The sequence below is a fragment of the Pteropus alecto genome, unplaced genomic scaffold (assembly GCF_000325575.1).
Source record: "Pteropus alecto unplaced genomic scaffold, ASM32557v1 scaffold88, whole genome shotgun sequence".
Lineage (NCBI taxonomy): Eukaryota > Metazoa > Chordata > Mammalia > Chiroptera > Pteropodidae > Pteropus > Pteropus alecto.
This window is the reverse complement of record NW_006494611.1, coordinates 14,780,213-14,790,940: the sequence shown is the minus strand read 5'-3', so window position 1 is coordinate 14,790,940 and position 10,728 is coordinate 14,780,213. Positions and strand designations below refer to the sequence as shown.

At 34.7% G+C, this 10,728-nt stretch overlaps 1 protein-coding gene across 1 annotated transcript in view; it reads left to right on the top strand.

Annotated features, from left to right (window-relative positions):
- The window catches only part of MARCH5 (membrane associated ring-CH-type finger 5), a 49,740-nt gene extending 39,611 nt beyond the window's left edge, over positions 1-10,129 (top strand). Inside the window, 4 exon segments of the mRNA XM_025042270.1 lie at positions 1-39; positions 6,077-6,260; positions 6,385-6,551; positions 7,346-10,129. The exon segment at positions 1-39 is cut by the window's left edge and continues 61 nt beyond it. Of these exon segments, the coding sequence (XP_024898038.1) occupies positions 1-39; positions 6,077-6,260; positions 6,385-6,551; positions 7,346-7,462 (507 nt within the window). The 3' untranslated portion in view covers positions 7,463-10,129.
- Positions 10,130-10,728: the final 599 nt, after the last annotated feature.

Genomic DNA, 10,728 nt, shown 5'->3' with positions numbered 1-10,728 from the left:
TGGACAGCTGTGACTTATGGAGCAGTGACAGTGATGCAGGTTCACTATTTTACTCTGTTCGATGATACTACTTTTGATGTGAAGATCTGTTAGATTTCTTAGGAGTTTTAAAATTTATTATTTTGAACAAGTAATAGCATACTCCTGGCTTAAAAATAAGAAAATATATAAAAAGCTGTCTAATGAGAAGTTATATTCTGTCCTTCACTTCCCCAGGTAGCCACTATTATTAGTTTCAAATATATTCTTCCAGACTTTTCTTTATGCATATGCCAGAAACAGTGTTCTCCCACACACACTTTTTTTTTTACCCAAAAAGAAACATTGGATCTGCATCCCTCTTCTTTTCACAAACTGAATCTTGAAGATCTTTTCATGTAAGTATGCAGAAATTTGCATAGCATTCTATGTATAGAATTACAAGTTACCAGTCTCTTGTTAATTAATTAGTTGCTTCCAGTTTTTTGCTATTACAAAACAATGCTACAATCAGTAACTATGGATGAAGATTAGAGATTTAAATTTCAAGATTTAGTCCCAGGCCTTTGACTCTTCTCTCTTTGTACCTCTTCCTTAAAGATTTCCAGCTGTCATCTCTGTACTTTTTGCATTGTCTTTTACCTAACATTTCCTCAAATCCAGTTCTGTAATAGCAGCTTGACTCTTCTCCTTAAATGACTTCTTGTGACTTCACACTCAATATTATTGAAATCAAACTTTGTTTTCCTCAATTTGAAACCTAAATTTATTCCCCATTGTAATTTCTGTCTTTGATTCCTACTATTTTTTCCCACCTCCTCCATTTATAGTCTACATTCTTAGGATTACCTTTAACTTTCTACTTCATAGCTCTATATCCAGTCCACTGACCAAGTTTAAGCAGTTTCCATTTCGATAAGTTTTACTTTTATGGTTTCCTTTCTACAGTCTTTACCTCCTGACTTCTTGTCACTCCCCCATCATAACTCGGAAGGCTAAAGGAACCTCTTGATTTGTTCCTCTAACTTCATTCTGTTTAAATCCTTCCAAATGAATTTCCTAATACCTTCAACTTCTTACATCAGGCTTGCCATCTCCTCTGCCTTCCGTATGGTTTCAAAAGCAGCACCTAGATTGCTTAAGTGTTTTATAAGTAACTCAGTAATTGTAAATGCACTTATATTTGTAGATGATGTAAACTTGCTTTTCTTTAAATTAGAGAGTTCTCGGAAGAAAAGGGATCAAGGATTTACAGAAGCTCCTTGAATAATGTTTTTTTCAGCATCGTTTTGTTATAACATTGATGAGATACTATAGGAACTTAACTCTTGTTCATATCAGTTAGCCTGTGGTAAAATTACTTTTATTATATGTCATTTAGCTTAAAGTCACAGAACCTATTGACGATGTTAAGTGAGGACTTAACTGTATATGTAATATTCTAAAAATTGCACATAACCTGTCTATGCCAGGGTCCATAGTAAGTAGCCTTTCTTGTTGCTCCATTAATAGAGTGAGACAATATTTCAAGGCTTCTTTATAAAATATTGATGATACCCCCAAAATCTGGATATAGTCTCTGGAGTGTATCGCTAATAATAAACCATTTATCATGAGTGTAGTGGATAAAGATTGAGAACCACTGACTTGATAAATATCACATTTCCTTAACCTAATTTGTCATGCAGTGTCTTCCACAATATTCATTCTGCTTTGAGGGCCTGTTGGGCTGTCTCCTACAACCCATCCTTGTTATTTAGTTTTTGTTTTTTTGTTCTGTTCTGTGTTTTGGGGTTTGTTTTTGTTTTTGTTTTTCCTTTGTCCTTTGTCTTATTGTCACTCTCGCTGCCTAATACTTGTGTTTCTATTCCTTTCTCTACTTATCCAAATCTAAACCCTCCTTCTAGGCTTAGTTCAGCCACTTTTCTTTCTTCAAACTTACCAGGCAGCTCCTTCCTGCTGTGATTTCTTTTTCCTCTGCATTCATGACATTTTTTATTCCTCATTGGCAGCTAATTTTAAGTGATATTTCTTATATAGATTACTAAGCTATTTAGCTTTTCCTATATTCAAGACTTACTTTTCCTTTTAGAAAATAATTTCCATGAAAGTAGAGACTGTCTTATACGTATGCATTCCTGTAGCATATAGAGAGAGACTAACAAAACGCTTTCATAAATACTGATTTTTTAAATATGATTAGTTCTATCAGGTATAACAGGTTTGTTTGATTGATTATATTCTCTGCAATAATTAGTTGAACTCCAGTACTGAGTATCAGTATATCATTAGATCAAGGAGATTCAGGACGATTCATTAGGCTGAAAAGACATAGAAAATTTAGAGCAAATTATACATTATTTAATGTATAAATACATTATATGGATGTATATTTTTTTACAGATGAGGAAACTAAGGCCCTCTGAGACCGAGTGATTTCTCTTAAGCCCTAATTGACCATAAGAAATGGGATGGCTCTTTTTGAGGAAAAGACTTTAGACTAACACAATCTTAAAAGAATTTTGATAATTAATGGAATACTTCAACAACAGACAATTAAGGAATATAGTTTGTATCCTTTAAAAAGGGCTACCAGCTGTATCTTGATATGATTCATTCAAAAAGTTAAAACTGAGCTGAGGTCTGCATAAAATATAAAACAAATCGAAAGCTGTGATCACCAGCCTCAAGGACTATAGTCTAAGACAAGGTATACATAAATGAACAACTGGAGAACAGTTAGAGATTGTATAAACAAATGTGAAGAGAGTGTAGAAGAATACATAAACAGTATTTTAATTCAGTAAAAGTGAAAAATCATTTGAAATTATGAAAAAAGTAAGTCATTAGCTGACCCTTGAAGGAAATAATTTGAATTGGTAGAGGGGAAGAAATGATACAAGCAAGAAGACAAAAATGAACATGATGGTTAATGGTGACAGTAAAAAAGACCTAAAATTATGATAATATTATGTGTTACCATTTAGAAATAACCTTCGTGTATATGATCTCACATGAAAAATATATGTATATTTAAGTCCAGAAATGAGAGAGATTAGCTGTGAACAGTAGGTAGTACTGTTGTGTGATTTCAGAGTACCGGGAAGACTTTTACCTACCTAAGCATATTTGTTAGAGCATGTGCCCTACTATACCATCAGCAATATTTAGAGTTTTTTTTAACACTTGACTGTTTCTTTTCCTTTCATTCTCTGACTACTCTGAAGTTCAAGTAGATCAGATTAAGGAATCAGACAAATAATTTTTTCTCATTTGTTCCCGTTTTTCCATGAACCAGTCTTAGGTTTAATCTCTGTCAGTTGTGAGGAATTTGAATGAGACCTTCCACTTATATTTGTGTTGAAAAGACAACATGCTAATTAACTTTTTTGCCCCCAGCACTGAGCTGAACACCTTTCAATCACTGATGCATTTAATCCTTGCAACAATCTTGTGATATAGATACTAACAATTATTCAGAGTTTACAGGTTCCTAGTTTACATGGCTAGTACCACACAGCAAAGAAGCATTAAGACTTCTATCCCTAATCTAGGGCTCCTTAAGTGAAACCTAGTCCCAAAGGCAGCTGGAACATTTTATCCTGGAACAGTGGAACCTTAATATCCAACCTAGTTCCACTTTTGCATCTAGTATAAAGACAACCCCCATAAGCATTGTCCATTCTTAATTACAGTGTACTTAATTATCTTAAATTCTAACTAAGAAAACCTATTAGTTCATCACTGTTCCATCCTCCCATTTAAAAATAGGGTTCTAATAGGCAGTGCTTTAAAAGATCAAGCCTTAATTAAAACTCTTAACCTTGGTGAACTGCAGGTCTAGCTGGCTATGAAGATCTAGCTTTTAGCTCTTAGCAGAAAAACAAACCTTTCTCTAAACCTACAGTTCCATAGGCATTTAATTTTATACATGGTAACAAACTCTTAGAGAAGGCATTTATTCTATAGTTCCTTTATCTCACCCTAAAATTGAAGTCTTAAAAACAATTTGCTTTTAAATCTTTTGACATTAAACCAGAATGTACATGCTCATACACAAGGTTTGCTGGGTTTGTATTGACTAACTTAAATCAGCCTCATTGTCTAATTTACCTTTTATTTATTGCCCTTGAGTCTGACTATAGTAGTAGATGGTGTAATACAGGTGTTATACTATGCTGTTTTCTTTATAGCATTTATATTTGCACTTATTTGTTTCGATTGTCTCTTACCTCTAGAAGACATCCATTTAGCTCACCATTTAATCCCCAGCACCTAGACCTGTGTCTGGCACAAAATCAGTATTCTTTTAGTTATAACTTTTAAGTGATCATAATATTAAAAATAATGATATAAAAATGGAATGTCCTACAAAAGTTATAGGTAAGGACAGTCTCTGGGCTAGTTCAGTTTTGCCACCAGTGTGGGATTAGGGTTTAAAAACTATTGTAAACCAAACTATTTCACTTTAGTGCAACTCAGATGATCACCCTTCACATGCAGGATGTGAAGTTAAGTTTCTACCTGGAGACACAGCAGAGAATCAGGTACTGATATCATGGTTTTTGACCATGAGAGAGGCTAGCGGCCTCCTGCCCTTCAATGTTAATGTCTTAGTTACATAAGTTAACCAAGTGCAAGTTTAGGCTATAGCCCTAGCTGAAATTTTGAAAGCACCCATTTTGGTCTTCTTCACATACTTTTATAAAATATTTTTACCTAGATCAAGTCTGTATTCTAGAATTTCAATTTGCCTTGACCATTCTCAGCTTGACCTGATTTCATATCTCCTTGTAGTCCACCTAAAAAAAAATCTGCTATAATAGCTGACATAAAGGGCATCTTGTTTCTGCAAAATTCCTGTTTATTTTTCCATGAGCTTACTTTTCTGAGTATATATTTTCCCTGGCAGCCATTAGTCTTCCCTGCCTTCTTTTCTCTCTTCCTACTTTTTCCCCCCTCCCTATCAAAAGTATGGGCAGGATCCTTTCTAATCCTTTCGTCCTGGCTTATTCCTCAAGTATAATCTGGAAAACTAAATAGAGGCCTTTACAGTACTGTCCTTGAGTCAAGCTCTTGCCTCACTGTGTGATGCCCGCATAGGCTAAAAGCTCAGGATTCTGAAATTGCCTCCTTCCCCGTTCTTAAACTGCCTGGAATAATTCCTCAGAGAAATATGTTTAATTTGTGAGCAAATGAGACTTTTGACTAAAGGGAGATCATTTGAGACCTTTGAAAGAGAATTTTCAGGGAAATTCTCTAGTTAAAAGTAAGAAACTCACCAGCAAAATGGTGATGTTGAAAGAAGTTTGAGGCCAAGATTGATCAGCAAATGAAAAGAATTCTGCTGGGAGGGAAAGTAGGGAGATTCACAAATACAAATTAATCATGTACTTCTTGCCCTCTGAGATCTAATCCAATTGAGAAATGGCCCCAAGACCCAGAGGAAGGATTGTTTTAGCTTCATTACTTCATAAATAGGGCACCCAAGAGTTCCTGGATTGGAAAAAATGAGTGGAACCTATAACCAAAACTCCTACAGCATTATCCCAAATTTAAACCTTGGAATTGAACTTTAGGAGAGTTAGGTCTGGAGAGCAGGCATTTAGCCAGCCAGAGAGATCTCACTCTATCCCAGACATCACTGAATGAGAAAAGGCCAAAGAGAAGTGGGCTTTCAGTCCATCTCCTGTTCTTGGCTGGCTATGCTTACCTGCTAGTAGGAATAGCAAGAAAACATACTCTGCTGTAAGACAAATAGGACCTAAAATTATAGCCCAATCTAACCAAATCTATAAAGAAGAATGGAAGCAAGAACCAGAAATTCTCCCCTCTATTGAAATGTAATCAATATGGGCCAACCATTTTTAAAGCTTTTGTTCCAATGTAATACAAAATTGCTTGGGAGCTTTTCTTTTTTAAGTGAGACATTACTTATAAATAAATCAAAACATAGCTTTCCAGCTTGTTTTTAAAACTTTTTATTTCTGTATTCTTTTGACATTTAACATTTCCTCTTAAATGAGCTGAGCTCAAGTGTGCAACATCCTTTCATTAGATAAGGAAATGATTCTAGCAGATGCTATTTGTTTCACAGGTTGTAGGCCATAAAGAAGGTCTGGATGTTATGGAGAGAGCTGATCCTTTATTCCTTTTAATTGGACTTCCTACTATTCCTGTCATGCTGATATTAGGCAAGATGATTCGCTGGGAGGATTATGTGCTTAGACTATGGCGCAAATACTCAAATAAACTACAAATTTTGAACAGTATATTTCCAGGTAAGGCCCTGAATTATGGTTGTAACAAGCATGCCAAATTAATTTTCTGGAAGAATCGTAGCATGCAAAGATATTTTAGCTATTCTAATTTATTAGCACTAATACTCTGCATTTTTTTCTCTAGGAATTGGTTGTCCTGTTCCTCGAATTCCAGCTGAGGCTAATCCTTTAGCAGATCACGTCTCTGCCACCCGAATTTTGTGTGGAGCCCTTGTCTTTCCTACTATTGCGACAATAGTTGGTAAACTGATGTTTAGTAGTGTTAACTCTAATTTACAAAGGACAATCTTGGTAAGATGGCTTTAATATTACTTTTTTCAAGTGACTATACAAAAGAGAATTAACTGTATATTTGTTTTAAAAAAAAACAAAAACCCCAGTGGGCCTATATAAATAAACTGTGGCTTCTGTGCCTTAAGCCTGCATTTGATCCACACTGTCATCCAGTAGCAATAAAAAGGGAGGGATCCACTGCAGTACTTCTGGCCTTCTGGAACTATGTGCTATGGGTGATTTCTCTTCTGGAATGAATATGCATGAATCATCACACTCATCCCTCTTGCCAATAAGAGTATGGTGTAGAGCTTCTGCTCTAGGGTCAGACTGCTGATTCAAATCCTATCACAGCTATTGCCTTGCTAAGAAAACTAAACCAAATTTCTTGACTTTTCCATGCCTGTAGATTGGAAATAGTAATGGTAACTACCTCAGGATTATTGTGAGGATTAAATGAGATAATTCGTTTGAAGTACTGGCACATAGTAAGCCCTTATGTTGTTTGATGTCCATATTGTATTTTCTATTTCCCCGCTCTGGTGGCAGGCTGCACATAGAGCCCTGGCATTCTTCTTGCTATATCAGAATGGATATAGAGCTAAGTGGAAGGAAGATTACTCAGGATAACAAGGAAGGCATCTCTGATCTCTGTTACCTGTAGTGACTCCCTGTCTCACCCCTTAAGAAGACTTTTATTTGCAGTCATCAGAATTAGTATCAGTGCCAGTGTCTTTTGTGATCTAAGTAAACTTTTTGTTATGTTTCTCTAAATCTGCGTTATAAAAAGCTAATTTTCCTTTTTATTTTAGGGTGGAATTGCTTTTGTTGCCATAAAAGGAGCATTCAAGGTTTACTTCAAACAGCAACAATATTTACGTCAGGCACACCGCAAAATTCTAAATTATCCAGAGCAAGAAGAAGCATAAAACTTTGACTTCTAGTTGTTCTGCAGTCCTCACATCCTTATGAGTCTGTTGTGTTGTTTTGATTCCATCATTAATTCACAGTAGTGGAGACTTGTGATAAGCTGCTGCTCTCATATTTTTAAGAAATATAATAAAGCACTTAGAGCAGGGGAAATCCTCTCAGTAATCACGGAACCTAAGGATATGATTCATTTTCATTGTTCTGTATGTACTTCTTTTATGATAGTCATCTGAACCATTAGCATGGTAAACCTGGGCTTTGTTCATATTTTCTCCAGACAGATATAAAGATCAAACTGCAAATATTGAAAAATGCACATGCTGTTTTATTCAGCTCCCTCTTTTATACATGTTCATTCATGTTCGGTGTTTTCTTAGAATCAGCAACTCAATGAAGGTACTATGAGGATTTTTCTCAGTGGTATAATTTGATTACATGTTAAAAAGGAGTATATGTTAATATGAAGAAATGTAAATTAAATTAGTTATAAATAAATAACAAACCAAAAATGTATGTAAACATTCAAATGATTATCTGAACAAATGCAATTTTGTTGTTTTTCTTAACCCATGTGATGTCCTCCAAAATGTGTAGGGTAAAATTTCACAGGGCTTCCAGATCATTTTTTCACTATTAAATTTTATTTATATAATGTTGACATCTCAGTTTATAATGTAATTTTGATTCATGCAGTTTTAATTACTCTGTGTGTGTGTATGACACTGTGTATGTGTGAGAGAGACAGAGAGACAGAGAGACACAGACAGATCCTTCCATCACTGGAGTAAGGTTTTTAAATCCATATTTCTAGAAATTAGAGCTGCCAGTTTACAGTAGTTTCAGCACAGAGAATGATTTGCAAAAAATCAATAAAGTTATTTTACTCTTCTCTTTCATTGATCAGTTATTCAGTTATTTGCTATCACCTCCTTTTTGCCCAGGCACTGTGCAAAGTGCTATAGCATACAGTGATGAACAAGATAGACTTGGTTCCTGTTTTTATGTAGTTTACAATCTAGTTTCAACAGATAGAAAACCAGCAGTGAGAAAACCAAGGTGAGGCCTTGAGCTCTTTGTGTTTACACCAGTCAGTGAGGGGATAATTTTGAAATAAGTCGAGTAAATATTGAAGTCATTGTTTTTGGCTTAAGTCAATTTATTATTAAAAAATCCAGTACTAATGTTTTTAGATTTTAATTGCTTGTCATATTGACGAGGCTAGTATCTTAATTATCACTGTTTAACTAGTTTTATATTCATTTTTCAAAAGCAATTATTTATTTTAAGCCATTTTCAGTGGTGGTTCTTTATGTTCAGCAGTCCGAATGATCTTGCAGTTATTTTCATTAATTAAAATTAAATTTTTAAAAGATAGTTCCAAAAACCCTATTTATTTTCTTGTTTCCAGTATCTAATGCATGACAATAATAAACATTTTTCCTTACTGAAGTGGCCACTTCTCTTTAGGAGTGTAGCAAATATTGATTGAGCTATGTTAGATTGCAATAATGTATGGTAACTTCAGTAATTTAAGACTGATAACTTTTTATAGTATGAATGTCTTAATTTTGAATTATAATATGAAGTTGATGTGAATGGTTATTGAACATTCAAAGTTGTAATTATTTGGGAGAAAATATTTGACTGACAGTGGACCTTATTAAGAACACTGCTACAGTTCTGAAGGGGAAATACACTGAATATATATAAAAATAACATTATATAGCTGTAACTATAAAATATATTGGCTTTTCTTTAATTTTCAGGATGAAAAGACACTAGACATTTTCTGCATAGTTATATAGAAAAGCTTTTAGGCAGTCTTTACTAAAGTTATATAAGCACAGTTCCCCATTTACTACTTTATGCCCAAGATGGGGTAGTAGCTGCTTGGGTTTATTGGCATCAGGGCTTGTTAGGGCCAGAAAAACAACTTTGATCCTTTGGGGACAGGGGAGAAGGGGTTTCTAGGGCTGCAGGGAGGGAATTGCAAGTGCCTGGGGACCAAGAGTGGCCTCTACCCCTGGAATTAAACACTTGTAAATCTAAAGAGCCTTAGCTCAAGAAGTACCCTGTACCAATCTCTTCAGAAGGTGGCCTGCACCATCATGAAGCAACAAAAGAACATGAGCTAGCTGACTAACATAGGATGGGCCTGGGTTTAAATGCTAATTCTACTTTTAAGAACTTGACTTTAGCCAGTAACTCTGTTTTCTTCATCTCTGAAATGCAGTGCTTAACCTCAAAAAAACTATTTCTAGGATTAACTGAAAAGTTAAAGGAACAGAGGCACTTTAGGCTCGAAATAGCCCCTACAGAGCAGTAGTTGTTTCTTAATTGTTAGTCTGTTCCCTACTCTAGGAGAATGGAATGAAGAACTAAAAGAGAGGCATTAAGGGACAGACTAAAGAGATGCTATAGACTTCTGGGATGGGTGGGTATTTTTTGTGTTTTCCAGTTTATTTTCACGTTGCTTTATTGTGTTATTTCTATAAACTTTAACGTTTTAAACCTCTTTTATGAAATTTAATAACTAGAATTTTCTTTGCAGAAGTTAACTTATCTCCAAAGTGGCTGAAAATATTGTTCATCATTACATGATTATCAAATGACTGTGAAAAATATAAAATTAAACATAGTGACTTAATTAGTCACTGCCTTGCTAACTGTGCTGTAATTTTTTTAAATGTCTTTTTAATATAACAGACTATCTCAATACCAGCTGGATTAGATTAAATAATTTCTATGTTCTCTAGGTGTACTTTGTTGAACAACTACCAAAACATAATTTTGTACTTACATAATTTTTTAAAATCATAGTTATCCTGATAGTAGTTTTTAGTAAAAATAATCTGAATTTTAGAAAATTATTAGAGGAATCATCTTAATTTTATAATCAGGATAGCTTAAATTTTAAGTATGTCCTAATTTTTTTAAGGTATTTCCTCTTACCCTCAGAAACACTCCGACTATGATTAGATAAGCAGCTAGACAAATTCCGAGGGTGGTCTCGTGCCATGGAATATCTTAAAGTATATTCAAGTGGGTTGGAAGCACATTAAAAAAACAACTTGTTTCCTCCAAGATACTGAGAACTTAAGTTTCTGAAGGTTAGAATCTTCTAGAATGAGGACCTCAAAGGCCCGCCCATCCATGGGGATTGTTTGGTTCTAGGTCATGTCATTTCCCCAATCTGAGAGACAGAGTAGCAGAGGAGAAACAGCATAGTATGACAGTCATGAATGCATATTCCTGACTCCTTTCA